Source organism: Carlito syrichta, unplaced genomic scaffold (genome assembly GCF_000164805.1).
Source record: "Carlito syrichta isolate Samal-C Ts95f unplaced genomic scaffold, Tarsius_syrichta-2.0.1 Scaffold305170, whole genome shotgun sequence".
Classification (NCBI taxonomy): Eukaryota; Metazoa; Chordata; class Mammalia; order Primates; family Tarsiidae; genus Carlito; species Carlito syrichta.
The window spans coordinates 53,660-77,134 of NW_007249266.1; the positions used below are offsets into that span (position 1 = coordinate 53,660).

The window sequence follows — 23,475 nt, forward strand, 5'->3', positions numbered from 1 at the left end:
TTGGGAAGTAAATCTTTCTCTCTCTCCCTCTCAATCTCTCATTTACTTTCTAAATAAACTATATTTTCCAATATGAAAAAAAAAAAGAATCCATAAGAAAATGACCACTTGGATGTCCCAGCAATGCCAGATGGCTGTACAAATTTTTTTTTTTTTTGAGTTGGATCTCACTCCTTCACCTAGGCAGGAGTACAGTAGCATGCACACTCACAGCCACCCCAGCATTGACCTTCTGGGCTCCAGCAATCCTACACCTCAGGATTCCTAGTAGCCAGAACTACAGACACGTGCTACCACGCCCAGCTATTTTTTATTTTATTGTAGAGATGAAGTCTTACCAAGTTACCCAGGCTGGTCTTGAACCCACGGACTCAGGCACTCATCCACTCGCCTAGGCTTCCCAAAGTGCTGGGATTACAGGCTGAGGCACTGAGCCCGGCCTATACAAATTTCTTACTGCTCACTTTCATCTTCTGTGTTAATCTTGCTGCAGCTGGGCACAGTGGCTCATCCATATAATCCCAGCACTTTGGGAGGTGGAGACGAGAGGACTGCCTGAGCTCAGGGGTTCGAGACCAGACTGGGCAACTTGGCGAGACCTCATCTCTACAATAAATTAAAAAATTAGCTGGGTATGGTGGCACACACCTGTAGTTCCAGCTACTTGGAAAGTTGAGATAGAAGGATCGCCTGAGCACAGCAGATTGAGGCTGTGGTGGCCATGAGCATTGTGTCACTGCACTTTAATCTGGGTGACAGAGTGAGACTCCTACTCAAAAATAAATAAATACATAAATACTTTTTAAAAATCTTGCTGCCAGAAAATGCCAGCCCGTGGCCTGCTGCCACCCTGCGTAGCTGTGTTCCAGACTATCAGCTCTGTCCAATAGCGCTTTCTACAATGATGGAAATGTTCTGTAAGACTGAGGATGTGAATCTTTCATTTTATTACATTGTAATTAATTTGAATTTTAAATTAAATAGCCACATGTGGCTGCCGAACTGGATAGTGAAGATCTAGAGGAACTACTGGGAACACAGAAAAACCTTCACATAAATGCCAGGTCATTTGCCCAAGCCAACTCCAGACTATAAACACAGAGAAAGAGACAGAATATTCTAAAACCCATCTGCCTTTTGGTTTGAGCATTTGACCTCCCTGTGGTTAATATTGGGCCTTAAACATTAACACAGACATGGATGTGTACACACACACACACACACACACACACACACACACACGTCTTCAGAGCATTCTAAAAGTTTGAAGAAACAAAGAAAGAAGGGTTATCCTTAGAATCGACAGGGTTAGCCTCTCCCTCCGTGGAACTTACTGCCACAAGCAGAGGGTGAGGGGCCCACCCCTTAATCTGCTCAAGTGAAGCCCTGTTTTCCCAGGAGCAGCCGCAGGCTGGGGGCCATACCTTTCCCAGCCTCTCACAAAGCTGAGCAGAGAGCTGGAACTCCTTGGCACAGCCCAGACACTTAAGGGATAGTGTTGGCTCCTTGCACTCCAGATAGGTCTTAGCCAGTTCCAAATACTCCAATTGCTTTTCCCTGGAGGAAAGGAAACAAAACAGTATTTCCATGGAATGCTGTCCTGACACCAATATATTTAACATGCTGCTCTCATCAGACCAAATCTGAATTTATCCTGAGACTCTTACCTGGGGCTGACTTTCTTGGATTTCATGTTCAGGGCAGTGTTATGAGCCAGAGCCAACTTCTCCTTCTCAAATGCCCCTCCTTTTTGGTAACACTTGGCTGCAACCTGGAAAAGGCAAAATGTTTTGATTCCCAGCAAGGTAATTAAAGTGACATACAGAATAAGAATTAAAGCATGCATTATATGTTTGTTCTGACAAAACATTGAGTTTTGCACCAGCCCAATCTGAGGAAGAAGCAGGAAAGTGCAGGTATGTTAAAGAAAGTAGCCTCGGAGGCAAAAGCCCAACTGTATGACCAGCTAACCCTTCACACAAAAAGGTTCCTTTAGGAAGTATTTATGGAAAGGTACAGAATGCGTATTTTTATAGGCCTCCATAGTAACACCCTTACTTAATCTTCCAGTAACCACAAGCAAGAAGTATCATCCTTCTCATAGTATACCTCAGGTCAGAGCCATGGAGCAACCGGTTCAGTGGCTTTTCTGGGCTTTGACACAGTTGGTAAGTACGTCAGCCACTTTGTGCACTGGTAGAACAGCCACAGTGCATGTACTGGAGGTAAAAATGGCAATAGAAACGGCATCACAACACATCCAGATCCTCAGGGCATGCGGATCTGAGTTAGCAAACCCTCTGACTATAAGGTGGGCAGACAAGTGTCACGGCAGAGTCAGCCTGCACCCTGATCCTTGTCAGCAGAAAGCTGCTCTTCTAAAACAGGAGTGCTGACACCATGTCTCAAAGCACAGGCTACAAGGGCAGAAAGTTCACATTTTGCCCAGCATGTAGACATGAGGTCTCAGTATAGGCAAGTGAGGGACTAAGTGGCATTTGCTGATAGATAAGATGGTGTCTCTCTCTTCCTCATGCTCTGTGCTTTGGCCTCCCCAGCCCCATCAGCCCCATGGGACTCCTTTCATGCCCATTATCTGTGCCACACCCCTTCCCATTGCAGGGCCCTGGCATACACTGTTCCTTCTAACTGAAATGCCCTTCTGTCTTTTATGTGGCTAACCTCATTCATTCGATAGTCTCAGTTCAAGGTTCCCTTCCTCCAAGAAGGCTTCCCTGGCCTCTCTTTCCAGGACAGCTGGTTCTGGGGGCAGCTGGTCTCTCATCTGTGACACCCACAACAGCTGAACTGTGCACTGGTCTGTGTGCTTGTTGTGCTCACTTTTAGATTCCTGAGATCTAAACATAATGCTTGGCCCAGAGCTCAACAGGTATTTGTTGAGTGACAGAACCTTATATGGTGGTTCTGAAACATTTATTGACATGCAGCCAAAAACTCAATAAACCACCTGAGTCCTGAAGTCCTTTAGCAGGGTCAAAATAAAGTCAGGCGAGGAGAAGCCTTTTTATAAGATTCTCATCTGTGCTGGCTCCCCTAAAAGATTTTAGATTCAAACATTCAAAAGGTATTTTTAATGGGATAAATACTTGGAAATCCATGGGCAACACATATGGATAACACAACAATGTTCTGAAGGGAATAAAGGGTAAGACAATATAGTTTTCCAATTTCATACCCGAACCTGCTGCCCATGTCATCCCTCCCTTCCCTCCCTACCAACTGCCCCTTGCCCCACCAAAAAGAAATTCTTGGTTTTACAACAGCCACATGTTCAGTATTTATTTATTTCCATATATAATAAGGATGATCAGTGAATAAAGTTTTGGGGCTCAGTCAACTTCTCCGACTAAATACTAGGTATTTATGAAAATACATTTCAGACATACCCAGACTGACAACAGTGCAAATTGTTTGTTCACCCCAATTAGAGATTACAAGGGTGGCCATGGTTCCTCACCCTCCCTGTATCTGTCCACACCCCTTACAGAGCCACTTTGCAGCTTCTCTCCTCAAGCATGCTGTCCGCTTCCCCTCCCTTCTAATCTGGGCTGTGACTTGCTTTGGCCAATAGAATTCAGCAGAAGTGACACTGGGCCAGTTCTAAGGCCAGGCCTCAAGAGGCCTTGTGTGTGCTTCTTCTCACTCTCTGAACCCTGTTTAGGCATTATGGGAACAAGCCCACACTTGCTCGCTGAAAGAAGGAAACAATTCAGGAACCCCAGTCACTCCTATCCCCCAAGTCAAGAGCCAGCCAATCCCCAGTGAACTCAGCATTGCCAATCCTCAAAACTGAGCTAAATAAATGACTTGTCTTAAACCACCAAGTTTTGAGGTTGTTTGTTATGCAGCAAAAACTGATAAACCCCAGATGTAACTTATTTGCTGTTGATGTAAACCATTTCCCCTGCCACAGCAGACCAAACTCTTCTAAGATGTGTAGCTGCATCCCAGGAGTTTAGGAGGCTGAAGCAAGTGGATTGCCTGAGCCCACAGATTTGAGACCATTCTGGGCAATTTTTGATTTATCGTCTCTACAATAAATCAAAAATTAGCTAGGCATGGTAGTGCACCGCCTGTAGTTCCAGCTACTTGGAAGACTGCGGTGGAAGGATCACTGGCACCCAGCAGGTCGACAAAAGGATGGCCATGAGTGTGCCACTGCACTCCAGCCTGGCCAACAGAATGAGAGACTCCAATGCAAAAACAAAACAAACAAAAAAAAAGAACTATGGTTGAGAAATCTTCCCAATTTCTTCTCCAGATATGTCAGACCACAGACACCTCACACTGTGGCTTCTATTATGTCCTGATTTGTGGTTTCATTGTCCTTGTCACTTCCCAGTACTTCACTGGAGCCCAACTCCATGATACTCCACTGAAAAGAAAGATCACTAGAGCACAGGATGAGCCCTCAGAGAAAACACTTGTTTCCAAAAATTTGTTCCAAAGTGGCAAGAGAAACTGCAGAAGCTTTTCTTGTAACATTTGAGGAGCTAGAGCCTCCTAACATAAACACTGAGGCATAGAAAGGAAACAAAGTGATCTGTCCAAAACCCAGCTCCAGCTGTTCTTCCAGGAAGTATCAAATGCAGCTGCAGGCATGGGACACTCCAAGTACCTGGGATAGTCAAATCTTAGGAAAATGTGCATTTTTGTGTGGGTGTGCCTACAGTGTCACAGTTGGTTAGCTAACTACAGCACTTCTTCCCCTTGCCTGATGGCAGAATCTGCCTCGCATAAAGGACTGAAATGGTCAGATAAGATTGTTCTCCCAGACTCCCTTGCAGCTAGATGGGAGTATGTGACCTAGGGCTAACTAATGATATATAAGAGGAAGTCCACTTAGAGCTTCATGATTAGAGAGAGAGAGAGAGAGTGAGAGAGCGTGAGAGAGAGAGAGAGAGAGAGAGAGAGAGAGAGAGAGAGAGAGAGAGAGAGAGAGAGAGAGAGAGAGAGAGATCCACGAGAAGAAGAAAGTCCCTGCTTGTCATTCTTGCTTGGGATGTTGCTGAGGGAATAGAATGGTTGAAGCTGCTGCAGCAGTCATTATGCAACCATGAAGGGGAACATCTCTGACAAGCTGCAGATGACACAGGGAAGAGTTGGAATGAGACTGGACCCATGCTGACTTTGTTGAGCTGCAGTCAACCCTAAGACCAAACTTCTTGCTATTAGAACAAAACTAAAACTAAAACTAAAAATACTCTTTAAGTAGAGCAATGTGCACGTGAAGTCATCATTACCACTATTTCATGGAGATATATGCCATGGTACCCCACCTAATTCCCTGTGATGTGTAGGGATGTGGTATGTGGGAAAAGCAACAGGGCTCTTTAATCTGGTTTCAACATTACAGAGACATTTCGGAGAATGCTCAGGACCACCAAGGTGGCTTGTAGATGGGAAGTGGTCAGTAAAGTCTAGTAATGAAGCTTAACCTATGCTCACCAGACTCAGATTGGCAGTGAAATCTATGTCTGATCAATCTGAAAAAACAAAAACAAAAAATGAACCTGTTATGCTATAAAATGCAGTATGATGAGAGCAAAAGCTTTTAGGCATGCAGTATAGGAGGGAAAGAAAGTAAGATTCCTGGGGGGCAAAGGCCACAGCCCTCCATGTGTTAGAACACATGTTGGCACTTGGCCAAAATGAAGGGTTGTGGCATGTGCCTTGACTAAGGAAGAAACAGGATAAGGAGCTCTCTTCATCTTAGGGTGACTCGATATTTCAGAAGTGGCACAAGCACTATTACCCTCACCCTATTCTGGTGACAAATGCAATTGTGGAAAATCTTTGAGGCCTGCCAGGGCCACCAGTGACAAGGACCCCTCAACCCCTGGCTCCTAGCCGAACCCCTTACCTTCCAGCACTGGTGCTTGGCATAATATTCTCCTTGGGCGATCCATTCCTCTGGAGTTGAGGTCTTAACAAACATGCTATCATCAAAGTCTAAATGAAAAAGAAAAGCAGATGTGCCTCTCTGGGCATTCATTCATTTAAATCTATTGTTCAAGGCTGAAATGTGTCCCCCCAAAATTCATTTGTTAAAGTCCCAATCTCCAGTACCTCAGGTTGTGGCTGTATTTGGAGACAGACAGGGCCTGCAGAGAGGTGACTATGTTAAAACAAGGCCATTAAGGTGGGCCCTAATCCAACCTGTCTGGTGTCCTTATTAGAAGAGGAAATTAGAACACACAGAGAGACTCCAGGGGCAAGTAAACACAGAGGAAAGACTGTAAGGACACAGAGGGTAGGCAACGGTCTGGAAGCTAAGGAGCAAGGCATTAGAAGAAATCAACCATTACAACACCTTGATCTTGGACTTCCAGGCTTCAGAACTGTGAGAAAATAAACTTTTGTTGTTTAAGTCACTCAGAGTGGCAATTTGATACGGCAGCAAGAGAATATTGTCTATCTAATATTCATTTAAGATACATTTTAGCTTCCCAAACCACGTGTTGGTGAGGGTATGGAAAGGTGGAGGTGGAAGTAAGAAAGGATGTGGTTTGGTTTTTGAATTTTAGTCTACTTTCCTTTTCTATGACTACAGATCAGAAGACAGCAATTACTAATTCCTCCTTGAAAATCCAAAGCCAAGCAGCTCTTAGCAAGTTCTCAGACCAGGGCTTTAGCAAGAAACAAGGTGACAAATTTCAAAGTATTTCCAAATGTGCAGACTTTGCTCTCATCACAGGAAGCAATCTGACACACTCCTGTTGGTGATCACAGACTATTACAACCACCTGCTGCCTGTCCCTTCTATTATCCTTGCTAGCCGGCTGGTGACTATATCAACCCTCCCCAACTGCAGTCCCTAGAGTAACACCAACAAAGGGTGACAGTCCCTGCATGTTCTAAACCACAGCTTCATAAAGCTCACAAAAGACAGTAAATACCAGGACAATACAGACAGCCAAATCAGAGCTGAAGGGATCAGAGACACCCAATCCAATGGATACCAACCAGGGAAGTGAGGCACACATGACAGATTTGTTTGAAGGTGCAAAAACACACACTTGGTGTCATAACCTGATCCCTCCCTGCTCTACCTCTGCTAGTATCCTGTAGCACTGTGCAGTGATGACTCCAAAATGTCTTGTTCTGACTTCATGTGCACTATGGGTGCCCTGGTAACATTTTGTTCTTACAACAAAACACTATATTATCACTGAATAGGGCAAGTGAATTCTGCAGGCACCATGTTGGAGAAACACAAATGCATAGTCACTATACTCATTCCAAGTTTCCTTGCACAAAGGGAACAGATGCTCAAAAAGACTTCACCATGTGCAACTTGTAATTCGTAATTAAGACTGCACTTTTTCTTGAACTCTTAATGCTACCGAAACATAAAAGAAATTGAAACTTTTTTCATTTTGAATTTTTAAATTTAAAATATGTACCTTGATAATCTCTCTAATAAGGGGTACCAGAACATATTTTGGGGAAAATACGGGTATGAGCTGCAGGAATGATTAAGCATGACCATGCTAGGTCAAAAACCTTTTAGCTGAGGAAATAAAAGTCCAAGAAAAGAAAGTGAGACCTGAACCACATCACGTAATTACACAGATAGTTTTTGCAATGATTTTTTAACTCCAAGCCTTCGGCTTTTTCCATCACACCACAATAGTCAGGTCCTAGGAAGAGAAATCGAATCCTGGTACCCCGAGCAATGAGTAGTAACCAGAAAAAGTCTCCATAAAACAGGCTAGGAATGCTAAGGAAACCAGCATACCTCTCTACAGAAGCCAAGCCCTGCTCCTTGCCCTACTCTTGAAGAAATTAACTATGGCTTTGAGGAGCCAACACAACAACCAGCCATCAAGAAAGACAACAATTTTCTCCATCATGAAGGGCTGATTATTTCTCTTCTCAGTTATCCCAGGAGGAGACCATCATTTCATTTTTTAAATAGCTAATTATAAAAACACTGTATAATTTTTTAAAACCCTTCAAAAAGCACAGAAAAATTTAAAGTCTACTCAAAAATGCCATGCCCATCAGTCCTAGCACCAGAGGTAACCACTACAGTTTTACATCAGAAATAGTAGGTGTACACATGTATTTATATGCAGGCTGTATCTTCAAACCCTTGCATACACTTTGTGATCCATAATCAGGAAATGGATACAGATAAATTTTCTAATTAATCCCTTATTATCTGAACTCTTGGTTCTTATTTTGTGAAACTGAGGAAGTAAACAAATTCAGACAACCTGTTGTCTCATTATCTAAATTTCCACAAACCTAGTTTTTGTTAAACAACTCAGAAACTGAACTGGTTCTGAAAGTTAAAGACACTTCAGAGGTGTTTGTAGATATACATATACACATATACAAACATGCATAAACATTCTATTCTGATACACTGATGTACATAAATAATTTTATATTTGCATAATATAGTTATTTACCAGTTGGATCATTATATCCATACAGCTTAAATTTTGCTTTTCTTTCGTCTAATACATTTTGAATATCCTTCCACATCAGTAAATGGAAATTAATCTTATTCTTTTTAATAGTTGCATAGTAGTCCACTGAAAAAAATGCATTTAGCCTTTCCTCCATTAGTGGACACTGACGTTGTTTTTAGTTTCTTATAATTACAAAGAGGACTAGTGATAAACCTACTTATACATATATCTTTGATATTTTGAACACAAATATCTCAGATTCTTAGAAATGGAATTGCTTGGGGGAACCCCTTCGGGTTCCCTCCCACTGTGGGAGTTTTTCTGCCCTCTCAATAAATCCTGCTTTCTAAAAAAAAAAAAAAAAAAGATATTGTCAATTAGTTATCCAAAAGCTCATAGCAATTTGTATTCTCCCAACACGACCTATTTCCTCTAACCCTGTTCACGATTCTAGCTTTTAAAGGACAGATGAAAGGTCTTCCCTGAAAGAGTTAACCCTTCCAATCTCATTTTCTCACACACCTTAGCAACTGAATAACAGATTTCATTTCTCAGAAGATCGTGAAAAGGAAAGTCCTTTAAACAGCTATACCCTTTATGCCTGAACATAAGAAGAGTGAGAGAAACATTCTTTCTCCAAGACTGAGGCTATTTTAATAATGAGGATCTTACCTTTATTTTCATCTGTCTTCACAACTTGGACAAAGTCTCTTCTAATGAAATATTTGAACGCAGGAGTCCGTTTCTCTCGGTTTTCGTCAAAGATCCAGAGGTTGACCCGAGCCCGTGTGATAGCAGTATACAACTGCTTCAGCTCTCCATTGAGGAGCTAAAGACAAGATTGAGGACAATGATAATAAGCCTTTCGTCTATAGCTACAATGGGACACAATTCAATGAGCTTATTCTGATTTTGAAAAAATACAAACACCAAATTTTAGAGGAGCACAGCAGAGTCAAGAGCAGGATACCAGGAACTCATGGTGACCACAGCATGGGTAAGCGAGGCCCTAGAAAGGCTATGAAAACTTTCCCACCTGAAAGGGTTAGTGAGTACTCCTTCTGTATAGGACAACCCTTTAATAAAAATAAATAAAAATGAAAAAAAATTTTTTTTTTTGTTTTGTTCCTGTTTCTGCTGTAATTTTTAGGTATTCATTTTGAAATAATTAAAGGTCGGGCAAAGTGGCCCATTCCTGTATTCCTAGCACTTTGGGGAGCTGAGGGGGGAGGATTACTTAAGCCCAGGAGTTCAAGACCAGCCTGGGCAACATAATGAGACCTTATCTCCACAAAAAATTTAAAAATTAGCTAGGCATGGTGGTGCATGCCTGTAGTTTCAGCTACTTAGGAGGCTGAAGCAGAAATATTGCTTGAGCCCAGGAGGTCAAAGCTGCAGTGAGCTGTTAATGTGCCACTGCACTCCAGCCTGAATGACAGAGTGAGACTTCAACTCAAAATAAACAAATAAATTGAAATAATTATAGATTCACTGAAAGTTACAAAGACAGTACAGACAGGTCCCATGTACCCTTCATTCAGATTACCCCAAGAGTTACACCTTACACAACTGCTCTGATTTATTTCTAAAAATTATAGTCATACACTTCTAAGTATCATTAATATTAAATTAATCAAGACTTACCCCATGACTGCATCAAAAATCCTGAATAGAGCTGAGTTCCAGGTGACTAAAAGGTACAAACCCTCCCCCTTCCACTTTCAGGCAATTCACTGTCCATCAAGCCCATCTCTCTGCTGAGAAAAAGGGAGTCTGCCAAAACTAGATTCCTGTCCCTCCCTTTCCCATCCTCTACTCTGTTGCTGAAATACAGGAAAACCAGCCAAGTGCAAGGCCTATTCTTCATCTCATCTTCTCCTCCAAGTCTTCTTTACTGGTTCCTCGACAAGTAAGCGTGTTGACAGACAGCAGAAATTCACCTTGTACATTTCTGGGTTTACCATGACAGACCGACCCTGAGGGGACCTTGGTTTCTCCAGGGGCACTTCAATCAGTGGCTTGTTTTCCTCTCTGGAGTCAGATGATGAAGGTATGAATGAGGATATGATCTTCCACTCCTTGTAAGCCTGAACAACAATGACGACAAATTAAAGACCAACAGAATGTGTTTCTGAACTGCACATACAGCCTCCCTGAGCTCCATGGAAAATGAAGCCTCATCTGGGGGCCAGGTCTTCAAGCCCAGCTGTGAGAAAGGGACCATCCAAGAGCCTCAGAATGGATGGAAGGGGGCTCAGTTTGCACAGGCAGAGACCAGAGAAGTTACTGTGAAAACTCCCCAGATACTTGGCCAAGAGAGCTAAGAAGTCAGGCACACGCACCCCTTTCCAGAAGGAATGCTAAGGGCCCGGGGAGTTATTCTCATTGAAAGAATTTCAACAAACAGTACAGACGGAGGAATCTTCACCCCTTTTCACAACATGTTTGAGGGATGCCACTTAGGGTCAGTAGTGAAGACATATGTGGCAGAATTTTCTAACTACATTATTCAACAAAGGATGAAGAAAATCCAAGGGCTATGGGGCACACCGTGCAAGGTAGACTCCGAGATCAGACAAAACAAATCTGTATCTCAGTTCTCCCATTTATTAAATATGTGAACTTAGACACATTATACATTCTCCTGCCCTGTAAAATGGGGATAATATTACCCAACTCTGTTGAGAAAATAAAGAGATAATCAATGTCAAATGTCCAATATAATGCTTGATAAATAGTTGATATTTTATTCATTTTTTCCTCTACCCAAACCCCAAAACCAAAGGGACTGTGTAGACCAGGGGTTGGCAAATTTTTTTCTCTAAATTGTCAAATAATGAATATTTTTGACTTTGCAGGTCACATGGTCTTTCTTGCAACTATTCAACTCTGCCACTGCTGTACTAAAGCAGCCACGGTTACATGTAAATGAATGCGTGTGCTGTGTTCCAATAAAACTTTATTTGTAAACACTAAATTGAATTTCATATAATTTTCATGTGCCATGAAACATTATTCTCCTTTGGGTTTTTCTTAAGTCACTTAAAAGTATAAAAACCATTCAGAGCCCTCAGGCCATACAAAGACAGGCAGTGGGCTGGATTTGGCCAACAAGCTATGGTTTGCAGACTCTGGTAAAGTTGAAGTGCCCCAGATTACATGCAGTATTTAGAATTTAAAATTCCTAAGAAATTTCATATTTCATACTTTCCTGTGTGTTGTGAAATAGTTAGTTAGCTCTCCTAGCCTTTACTTTTCTTTTTATAAAATAGTGCTACTTGTCATCTACGTAACTTTTCAAGGATGCTGAAAAGATGAAGTGGATAGAGTTCATACCCGCTTTAAGTTACTCCATAACTTAAACTATGTAAATTAGGTTAAATGCTTTAAACACTGTCTATTAAGTAGGAATGGTTATGCTACTAATCAATTATGGTATTAATGATCATGTTCTGAAAAAAGATATTAATCATGAAATTATTTAAGGAGTTGGAAAGTTTTTAAAAAATCCTCAGGACGTATTTATGACTGTCCTCTTTTAATTTTTTTCCCTGACCCTTAAAAACTAAGATATGACTGTCCTCTTTGTAAAGCTATTTAGACAACAAAATTGTTCGCCAAGAAGAGCAGGCAGAAGACACAAGTGCTTGACATTTGAGCAGATCCTCCTGGCAAGAAGCATGAGGTGCAGACCGGCTGACCTTGAAAGGGACAAAGAAGCACAATGTATTTTAAAACTCCTGGAAGAGAAGCAAAAGCTGCTCAGATGTCACATGACTGACCCGTTTCCATGAATCAAACACATTTTATTCAAGACAAGGCCTTTTAGCAGTGAGTCCTTTGTACCAAGGAAACAGGTCTGTTGCACTTGTAGCAATAAAAGAAGCAGCATTTAAGATTTCCAGCTTCTTCTCTTGGGACCAACAATTGTGAAGGAAAAGACAGATTTTACTAGCAGGTCCACTTTTGAGGGACCTATTCTCTAAGTCAGTTAGGTAACCCATAAAAGGTCGTAGTTTTCAAAGTCCCTCTGGTCCCATGTCCCATTCACACATGAGTGTGAAAGAAAGGACTTCCTACTGGGGCAAGGTATAAAAACCAGTCACCCTTCCAAGTCCCCACAGGAGGACAGTTTGAGAGTGACTGGAAGAATGACTGCTAAGAATTTGGTGTAGCCATTCCTTGGTCACTTCCCCTCTCAGAAGATGGCTCTGGTGACCATGTGGTTGAACAAGTACAATAAATCCTCTAGAAAGAAGAATCACAAACCAGGGCAACAAGGATTCCCCTCCCCTTCCTAGCCCACCCACTCACAAGTCCAGGCAACAGCTGCTTCAAAGAGAGCGCTTGTCTGAAACATAAACAGGGGGTGGGAAAGGAGACCAGGGAAGGAGAGAGAAGCTCTCCACAGTTCCCCATGGTCAAATAGCAATTACCGCTCAGTGGGCTTCAGTCAGTCACCCTGAAATAAATCCCACATTAGCAGCCAGTCCATGGGAGACTAGAGATAAATGTGATCTGTCTTTCTTTTGCTTTTATTAAGGCACTTCCCTCATGTGCTGACTGACTCTTTTTGATCTGAAGGTTGTAAATAATAAACTGAGGGTGTGCTTTGTAGCCAGGGAATTCATGATCACATTAACACGGGGAAGAACCAAATCAAAAATCGTTTTAGAAGTTTTATTGTGCACACAGGATGAAGTGGATGCCAACAAAATTCAGCTTGGGATTATTTTAATTTTGGTCAACTCACTGAGCCGTTGGTGGGAGCATGGAATCAAGATATGTGAGACTTTGCCATTTCCAGAATTAAGGTAAAACAGAATAAATAGATTTTTCTTTCACGAAGCTGACCACAAGTTACAGATCCTTAAGTCCAAAGCTCCTGGAGCTTTTTACCGGCACAAGCATGCAAATGGCACTTAATTAAGAATAGGAACAACAGAGTCTTACCCATACCTCTTTTAGGAGAGCCTCAAGCCAACCATGACTGATGGATGTATTATCAGAAAAAAAGTTAGTTCTCAGAGATTACAAATGGTTCCAGGATTAATGAGTGTGCATCTTATTTTAGTAACAAAAAATTTTTATTTGTACATATGCATTACATCCCTAGAAGAAGAAGAATCCCAGGATTTTCCCTCCTATGTGTTTACTTCTTGCTTCTTTGTGGTCCATGACGCCAACTGAGGTTGTCAGTACAATGAAACCAAAATGGCAGGATGGAAGCAGATTATTCTGCCACTTTTCTAGATCTTTGAGTTGCACATCAAATCTGGGGCTGATCACACCACACTTGTTTAACCTGTTGTCAAGTTCACAATTTTTTCAGCTCTGTAAACATCAATGATTTCAAATTCGCCAATGTAACCATGCTTCATCATCACAGTTAGAAACCAGACGATGACTCTGGAGCACAGCCTGATAAGAACCTAGAGTTTGCCTCTCTTTTTCAGCACTGTTGATGCTCTTGAAAGCATGATGGTGGCGTGGAAAGACCAGTAACAAAATTTAATAGAAAAGGAATATACCTAAGGAATGGTAATGATACACTCATTGCAGAAGGTTGTGGAAGCCAATTCACATGCAAGGTTTTAAAAGAAGGGAGACCAATGGAAAGAGAACTGAGAATTAGAACTCAAAGCATCTGAGTTAGCCTCTGGGCTCTGCCCTTTATATTATGACTATGGGCAATTTACATAACCTCAGTGACCTTTTGCTTTGCCCACAAAATGAGATTAACAAAATACACACAACCTCAGAGGGTTGGTAAAATAGGAAAATGCATTCAAGAAGTACTTTATAAACTGCAAAGCACCCATAGCAATATTAGCCATAGATATAAGGGCAAACATGACATTTTTAAAAATGACCAAAAAAAAGGTAAGGACTCTATTTAAAGGGTCATCTCTGGGGCAGATTTTTAAGGTGTCAAAGCCAACAGTGACTTAGGTACACAATAGCCCCTTCAAGTATGCACCATGTGCAATGGAAGTCTGCAAAAGGGACCATGACACAGTCAGCTAAGGCCCCAAAGAAGACCTCACAGCCAGCCTGAGTCCCCAGCAAAAGATGGTGATAAAGAGAAACCAGAAGCTAGAAAACCCAGGACAATGGCCTTGAGTTGGTAGCTCTGTTCATAAGGAACTAAGCTTGGAGAGAAAAAGCATTACAAGGACTCAGGAACCAAGTGAAATCAGTGGGCCAACAAAGAAGTCACTGGGGTTCAGTCTGGGAACTCTGGCTGCCATCATCTATCTGCATGGGTAGCAAGCAGTGGTAGTGAAGCCATGCCAGAGAGGACTTCCATGCAGGGCAGCGGTTCTATGACCCAACATTACCCGATCCAGAAGGCAGGAAACAAGACTCAATTGTCTTCCTAGAGTTGTCTCTTATGATCTGACTTTGCTCAAGTTTTTCCTCCAAGGATGGACACTGATAACCTTGCCTTCATTTGTAAGGCTCTCCTTAGAGCTTGCTCCAACTTGGGTATCTTGGGAACCAAGGACAACAGGGGCTAACGAAAACTGGACACTGGCACTTGGGTACTAGGCATTTAGAGAAAGATGGAGATGAGAGAGCCAGACAAGGGCAGGGCACAGGGAGAACCAGCCCATGACACACTGTAAAACAACCCACAGCCTTTGTCAAAATCCACATCTAAACACACAAAACTCAGCACGAAACAGATGATGCTCCAAAACGCAAATAGGCACCTCAGACAAGTTCTTATCCTCAGTTCCCAATTCTCTTCCTCAGAGCAGAAGTTCAGCTCATACATATACATGAACTGTGTAAAAAGGATTCAGTATGACATACCTCAGAATCAGTAAAAAAGTTGTAAAGGAGGACATCATCAAATTCTAAGCCTTTTGCTTCATAAATTGTTAGTACAAGTGCTAGCCCCAGCTCTTCTGGAATTTTCTCCTTTGCCATTTCATTGGCTACAAGGATTACCTGGAAAACAAACAAATAAACAAACAACAAAAAACAGAAGAACATCAAAGTCTACACAGAAAAAAACCTGGAAAAGTTCTATTTATTTCTATGGGAGACAAGAAATGTCTTTAAAAAGAAATGGTCAGTATGAACATGATCAGCCAGGCCAAAAGAAATACTAAAACAATTAATTAGTCATTCATCCATCTCTGGAATTCACCCATTCTGAGATAGGGGCTATTGAATTCCATCTTGTGAAATAATTTAGCCTCTCAAACCTTTTTTTCAATTGCAAACTGCCTTTTATTTCAAAACATACAATCCCAAGAAGCTCACCTGGTGGGCTCCAAATTCAATGGGCTGGGTTTTCCTTTTATTCCCTCGTAGCAAAATTGCCAAGTCGCTTACACTACAAGACTCCAGGACCGTTGGTTTGGGACCATCAAACAGGCCAGAATCCCTCGGAAGGCGATCAAAAGATTCTGGGAAATAGAATTGAAGTAAATCCACCACTCCAGATGCCAGTCTGAGGATTCCTGGGATAAAACAGAAAACATATGTCAGGTATTGGATAAGAGGGCTAAGTTTTTTGGTTATTTTGTCGGGGGTGGTTTTGTTTTTTCCTGAGAAGCAGATTTAGCCCTGACAGTATGTAAAATTGTGAGCCTATTTCCAATCCCCATTTGATTATCACGGTGACCCTGAGTCATACTACTCTGGGTGCAGTGGATGAAGGCAGAGATACACATCTCTGCTGAGAGGGTTTAGTGGGATCTCATTAGAGAAAATTACCTCATAAAGAATAAGGCAGAAATGTAATCTAAACAATTAGAGCTGTTAGAATGTTCATATAAGGGGTTAATATAGACAATGGGAAGAAAACAAGAATTACCCTGCTACCTCTCATTGGTGCTTAGAGCTCTGGAAGCACTGTTACCATGGTTACAGAAGTGCTACATGTTAGCTGGAACAGCCACCAAGGACTCCATCACCCTTTTCCACTAGGTTTATACCCTGTTGAGAGAAAACTACACTAAGAAAAACTGACAGAGCAGGGGAGAGGATTTTCCAAAGAGCTTTCTCCCTGGGTCCCATTTCCACTCTAAGCTCTGAAGTGACACTGAAAAGGTGCCATACAATAGGCACCTTCATAAAAATCATCCCATTTAATCCATACAACGATGAATTCTCCCAACCACCCAGTGAGAGAAATGAGACAATCGCACTTTTACAAATAGGGACTCTGAGGTCTGAGAAGTTAATGAACAACTCAAAGTGATGGGATTTGAAGCTGGATTGAATACAGATCTTGCTGGGTCTCTTCACTAATCTTAGAGGCTAAGTGTCCATGCTCTTGGCCTGACAGCAGACAGAATTCAGTGGTATAGTTAGAACACCGTGAAAAGGGCAAATGTGTCCCCATTGCTATTATTAAATAGTAAATGGAAATTGTACTATCCAATATTACTATAATTAGAAGTATACCGTATAAATGTTTATATATTTAATATATAAAACAATCATAAGCATAAGGGAAAACTGCTGAATCTAGGTAAATCAGTTGCTACTGCATTTCCCTTCTCATTGACAGACAACAGGAGCCAAAAATCTATTTATATTATCAGGAGAATCAGAAAAGGGCATGAAAGTGTTCATTGCAGTGAAAAGCTGGAATCCACTTACAAGCCCATTCTAGGAAACTACGTAAGTAATTTTTGCTATAGCCATACTCAAAAAATAAAAGATGGTTCAACCATAGAAAGGAATAAAGTACTCATACATACTATAACATGGATAAACATTATGCTAAGTGAAAGAAGCCAGACACAAAAGATCACATATTGTATGAGTCCATCTATATGAAGTGTCCACAATAGGTGAATCTATAGAAACAGAGAAATGAATTGTTTCCATGAAGTGGGAAGAGGACAATGAGTAGTGACTGTTAATGGCCATAAGTTTTTTGGGAGATAATTAAAATATTCTGGAATTAGATAATGGTGACAGTTTCACAATGCTGTAAATATATTAAAATCCACTAAATTGCACATTTCAAATGGGTGAATTTTATGCTAAGTGAATCTCAATGCATGAATTAGGATTCCACATTATCAACATACATATAAATCTCAGAAACATAACATTAAGCAAAAATACACAGTTGCAGAAATATACAGCCAACATGCTCCCACTAAATAGTTTTTAAACATGAAAATAATACTCCATATTGTTCATGGATACTTGTAAGACTTAGAAGGTGAGTTTTCAACATCTGTAAGTTATAGAGGAAATACGATGGCATAGATACCATGTTATTTAAACCCTCTGAGCCTCAGTTTCCTCCTTTGTGAAATGTAATTGATGCTTACCTTGTAGGGTTGTTGTAAAGATTAAGCACAGGTGCTATGTGTAAATTGCTTAGGACAGTGCCTAGCACAGAGAAGGGGCACAACAATACATAACTAGATACAAATTAAAAGCACCTGAGTGTGTGTTAGCTCCCACCACCTCCCACCCTCCCTTTTTTTGCTTCTTGTGAGAAAACCTACACTAAAGATTAATGACTTATAACTGATATATTACTTTATATGGAATAAGCAGGTATTGTCAAAGAGTTTTCACAAAATCTCTCAAGCAGTTTAAATGTTCTCCTGAAATGTTTTCATGTCATGGCAAACCCTTTAAGATACAACTGCCTAAAGATCCACTTTCTACCCAACCACAGCTTGAATGATCAACTTAAGAATCAGTAGTAGACAAAACTGTAAGATCTCGTTTATGAGTGTATTTACAACAAACTAGAAAAGTACTGCCCTTACTTCAGCTGCAAAAGTCTAACGAGACGGTGCTTCAAGCAGCCAGAGGTCTGTGCCCATGTACCCCCAGTAGGTGAGCCCAAGGCTTGGACTTACCTGAGTGGGACCTGTAATTCTGGTACAGCTGGTGGATCCTCTTGGGCTTCCGGACGGCACACTGCTTGTCTGTGGTGTTTCTGCTGGCATAGTGGAACAGAGAGCGCAGATCACTGAAGCGGAAAGCCACGCCCTTCATGATGCTCTGGGCTGTGTCCCCCGTGAGGAACATGGCATTGGGGTCATTGATGCATTTCATCAGCAATGTCAACTCAGCTTGGGTGAAATCTTGAATCTCATCGCCATAGAGCTCGTGGATGGACCATGGGAGCACCCTGAGCTTTGACAGCCTCTGGGATAGGTTGTACAGAACATCCTCTTCATCAAAATAACCTTTCTGGGACCTGATCTGCTGATACAGACAGAAGAGGCTGTAGATCTCACTCCGGTCTTCCTTGAAATTGGGGGACCGTTTTCTCCCTAGTTTCTTATATGCTTCTTCAGTGAGTCTCCCAAGGGGACAGTTGAGGGCCTCAAAAGAACCCTTCAGAAAAGATTTTATTTCTTTCCAAATCAGTGCAGGGTTGTAGGAGGTCTTCCCTTTAATCATCTTGGGCCATATTTCATTGGTGAACACCTCAAACGTCACGTATACCCGGGGGTCACTGTCACCTGTGCGAGCTTCTACAGTTTTATCCTCCTCGCTGAAGTCCCCGTCCACCTCAGCCTCCTCCTCATCCTCTCGCCAATTGGGGATAACCAACTCTTCCTGCGTGGACCATCCTACAATGGTTCTTTTCAAGCTTCCATCCTCATTCCTCAGAAAAAATGGTTTGGGCAGAGAAGCATCAAGCAGAAGGAGCAGCTGTTTGGAAGTGACAAACAGAGGAAAGTTCTCGTCCCTCAGGTCCTGGAGTTTGTGAACATTGGGTTCCAGTGGTTTGTAGTGACTGGTGGCCTTGGTAGATTTGGAAAGCTCAATAAAATTCCTTTGTACCTCCTGACACAGGACGTGGTTCTTGGTCACGAAGATCTGATGTAAATGCTCCAACTGGTGGGGTTGTTCTGGCACATGTACTTCTGCCACTTGGCCATCCCCCACAGGCTCCACACCGGCTCCACCTGCACAGACTTCACCCTCCTGCTCCTCATCTGTGCTGTCTTCGGTTTCCACTTGGATGGAACCTTCCTCTTCCTCTTCTTCAGCCTCTTCCTCCTCCCCCTCTTCCTCCCCACCTGGACCCTCTTTTCCAGGTTCCGCTTCCAGCCTTCTCTTTGACCAGGTCTGTTTGACCAGCAACGGGCTTTCTGCCTGATCAGCTTTTTCCCAGTAAGCATGGAATTTCTTCCACAGCCTGTACAAGCAGCAGGTGGTCTTGCCAGTTCCACTCCGCCCAATGAGGATGATGGGCTCCAGCGGCCTGGGGTTGAGGTCAATCACTGCGTACTCGAGCTCGCCCACCCGGAAGGGGTACTCTACTGTTGCTGTCATGTTGTTGAGGATGTTGAAGGCCATGTTGGTGCTGAAGCTGTGGAACTTCATGATGTTGTACTCTGTCTCCACCACACTGGCTGGGGGGAAGTACTCGGGATCAACATACATCCTGCCCTTCTCTGCCTCGGTGTCCTCCACATAGAAGCGAGGTATACGCTTCTGGATTTTCATGTTAGCTGACACTTGGCCTTTACTGATACCCTTCAGCTTCTTCCGCAAGACACAAGACAAGCCCCGGTTGTAGGCAATGCAAATGGCCCTGATGGAATCTTTCAGTTTGCAGTGATCTAAGACGATGTCCCAAATCCGGATGATTTCTGTGTAGACCCGTCCCGATTTCTCCATGGAGTAGGTATTTTGCTCCATGGCAATGATCTTCTCTGGGTCCTCACTGCATCGAGGGGAGAAGTCAATGGCAAGCTCCCACAGCATCCGGGCTCCTTTGTCCAACTTAGCTTCGAAGAGCTGGATGCTTCCTTTCAGGTGCTTCAGTCGCTTCTGCAGGCCCTGGGTCCACTCACCATTTCCCAGCTGCTGTATGGCAAGGATGATTTTCTTCTTCATGACCTTGCTCATTACCTTACTGGACAGTTTCTTCAGCATTTCTGATGTGCACTCAATCTCCCAGGTCATATTATCAAAGTCCTGGAGGCAGGTCTCAATCTCCTGCATGCTCCAGTCATCGTGATCATCACTACCCTCCCTCCTCCTGTTAGCAGCAGGAATGAGCTGCAACACCTCAAGCCCTGCCTGAGCCTGTCCTTCCCCTAATTCAGGGATGACAAAACTGTTCCCACTACAGTCAGAGTCCCCTGCACTCAGGGTTGGCTGGAGCTCATCTTTCTGTACTTCCATGCCAGCTCCTACCTCCAGATGCTCGGGGTGCTGAGGACAATCCTCTAGGAGAGATATAGCCACTTCAACCTGTTGAATCAAAAATGTGATGTCCTGTACAAGTTCATCTCTCAGAGAGTGTGGCCTGATGGCTCTAGGCTCTCGCCTGGTCATCTGGGAATCCAGGGGTGTCTCCCAGCTGTCAGGAACTGCACCTCCTTCAGACTCAGTTCTGGCAGTGGCATCACATGGCAATGACTTGAGTGAACCCTGGGGTCTGATCTGAGATGGATGGCCAGGGGCAGTGGACTTTGAGAGCTTCCCCTGGTGCGCAGCAGAGTCCTGCCGGCGATTCCGCTTGTTCTCTATCAGAGCTTTGTTCCAGGCCAAGAGTAGAGAGTCATTCTTCTTAATCCGGTGCCGTGCATCTTTGCCCTCTTTGTTCTTCAGGTTCAAGTTGATGTCAAACTTTACCAGCAGGTCTATCAGCTTCTTCATGCGCTTCAGCATGCCCCTCTGAAAGACGATATGCATCAGCGTGTTCCCATTGCTGTCCTGGATGTTGGGGTTGAGGTAGCAAAATTCAGTGGCATTGAACCAGAATAGATCCAACAGGTGGCTGAGGAAGCTAAAACCAATGTCAGCTGAAAGACACAAATAAAACCCCTTGAGCACTGAGCCACACTTCTCAGAGGACAACATACTCTGGGCTTGAGAGAGATGCCAGCTTGGAGCATCTCACAACACTGAACTTCCCCCAAAATATGATACTCATTAAAGAACCCAGTGGTTCTCAACCAAGGATGATGTGCTCCCCAATGACATCTGACAATGTCTATAGACATTTTTTATTGTCCCAATCAGGGTGGCGCCACTGGCAGTTAATATGTTGAGGCCCTCTATGCTACTAAATATCCTACAATGCATAGGATAGCCCCTTACAACAAAGAATTATCCAGCCCACATGTCAATAGTATCTCATTAAATTACCATATAATATTCTAGTAAGATCCTTCATAACAGGACACTTGAAAATGGTATAAATAAATGGAAAGTACTTGTCAGCTACCAACAGCCAACTCTGGAACTTAGGAATCCTCAACAGACTGAGTGCAATGGTTCAAGCCTGTAATCCCAGCACTTTGGGAGGCCGAGGTGAGAGGATTGCCTGAGCTCAGGGGTTCGAGAACAGCCTGGGCAACTTGGTGAGACCTCATCTCTACAATAAATCAAAAAGTAAACCGGGTGTGGTAGCTACTTGGAAGGCTGAGGTAGAAGGATCATCTGGGCCCAGCAGGTCGAGGCTGCAGTGGCTGTGGGCGTGCCACTGCACACCAGCCTGGGTGAAAAAGTGACACTCCAACTCAGAAAAAAAAGAATGCTCAGTTAACCCATCCTAACCATTCACCATGATAGAAACTTCTTCCCATCATACTATACATGAGGGACTAGGGGATATGGGCAGGCATGGCCAAGAAACGAGGCTTTTTCAGATCACTGGTTTTCACAAAAGAAAAGGCCACAAAGCACAGGATCAGTTCTAATAACCAACTTCCTCCTCAAGGAAAGGACTGCTTAAAATGCAAGGGCTTACCATTGATATCTAGAAAGATGTGGAGTGCTGCATGCAAAGGAGTATCACCTTCTGTGAGAGAAAAACCACGGGGGTCTGCACCCTTGGTCAAGAGAAGAAGAGCCAACTCGAAGTCCTCATGTTTCAGGCTCATGACAAGTGGCCTCTCCTGGTTCTCCTGGAGACCATCAGGCAAGGCTAGGAGAAGACAGAAAGGAAGGGCACCATGAGCTAGACCCCATGAGGAGGCACAGCTTAGCTCACCTGATGAGGGAGGCACCACTTCAGCTACTCAGGTGCAAGAGAAGAGCTGATGCTGACCTAACTTCCAAGATCTTCCTACCACTCTTTCCGGGGAGGCAAGGCTTCCTGTCACCCCCAGGGTGAAAACCCGGCTGCTGGCCCCCAACTTCTCCAGCTCCCCATCTCATCCCACCACAGAAGCACAGTTCCCACCATCAGCATTGCCCTGGAGTGAGTTCAGGGCATGAGAACAACTAAACTCCCACGTTTGCCTAACACCTTTCCTGACACACAGTTGGTGTGAGCACACTTCCAGCATCCCTTACTTCTACTAAGCTCCAATCCTCAACTGCCATCTTCCCTGACACCTCTCCACCCCCATATCACCTTCCTTTTAGCTCAATTCACAGAGCCCCTCTGCACGGAGTCTCCCTGACCTCCACCAGAAGGCAGACCCACCCACTGCAGATCTGCAGCCCCCGTGGATGTGCTTCCAGCAGCTGTGTGTTCACCTCTGTAGACCTGGTTCCTAGGACCTGATCCTGGGAGGTGCTCTGTAAGTGCTTGCTCAATCAAGGAATAAAACAGAAATTCCACAACAGCCATAGTTTATGGGCAAAGGAAATAATACTCCATGCAAGGAAGGGGTATGAAGAAATAAATTGTAGAAGCCACTCATTTGCCTCCAGAAAGCTGTGGGCAGCGTGAAGGGCTAAGGGCTTTGCTCGGTGTTTGCACTTTGAGGGCTGAGGACTGATGTGTTACTGCTCCTTACAAAGGACATTGCCCCTTACAGGGCAAAGCAAGCAGAAAATCACAGCCAAGGTACTCTTTGAAAAGCCTGAACACGTTACCTCATTTATATTCAAAACAGCCCTAAGGGCAGGGCTTGGTGGCTCAGTCTATGATCCCAGCACTTTGGGAGGCTGAGGCAAGTGGACTGCCTGAGCCCACAGGTTTGAGACCAGCCCGGGCAACTTGGCAAGACCTCATCTCTACAATAAATCAAAAATTAGCTGGTCGTGGTAGCACGTGCCTGTAGTTCTAGCTACTTGGAAGGCTGAGGCAGAAGGATCACCGGAGCCCAGCAGGTCA

The 23,475-nt window shown here is 43.3% G+C and overlaps 1 protein-coding gene across 1 annotated transcript in view; it reads right to left on the reverse strand.

Moving 5' to 3' along the window:
• Nucleotides 1-23,475, reverse strand: part of TRANK1 (tetratricopeptide repeat and ankyrin repeat containing 1) — an 85,242-nt gene that overhangs the window by 14,592 nt on the left and 47,175 nt on the right. The window contains exons 11-19 of the mRNA XM_021714044.1: nt 22,159-22,335; nt 18,296-21,208; nt 15,720-15,919; nt 15,264-15,401; nt 10,385-10,531; nt 9,117-9,273; nt 5,885-5,973; nt 1,668-1,771; nt 1,425-1,557 (exon numbers count right to left, since the gene is read on the reverse strand). Coding sequence (XP_021569719.1) covers nt 1,425-1,557; nt 1,668-1,771; nt 5,885-5,973; nt 9,117-9,273; nt 10,385-10,531; nt 15,264-15,401; nt 15,720-15,919; nt 18,296-21,208; nt 22,159-22,335 — 4,058 coding nt within the window. The remainder of the gene's footprint in view (nt 1-1,424; nt 1,558-1,667; nt 1,772-5,884; nt 5,974-9,116; nt 9,274-10,384; nt 10,532-15,263; nt 15,402-15,719; nt 15,920-18,295; nt 21,209-22,158; nt 22,336-23,475) is intronic.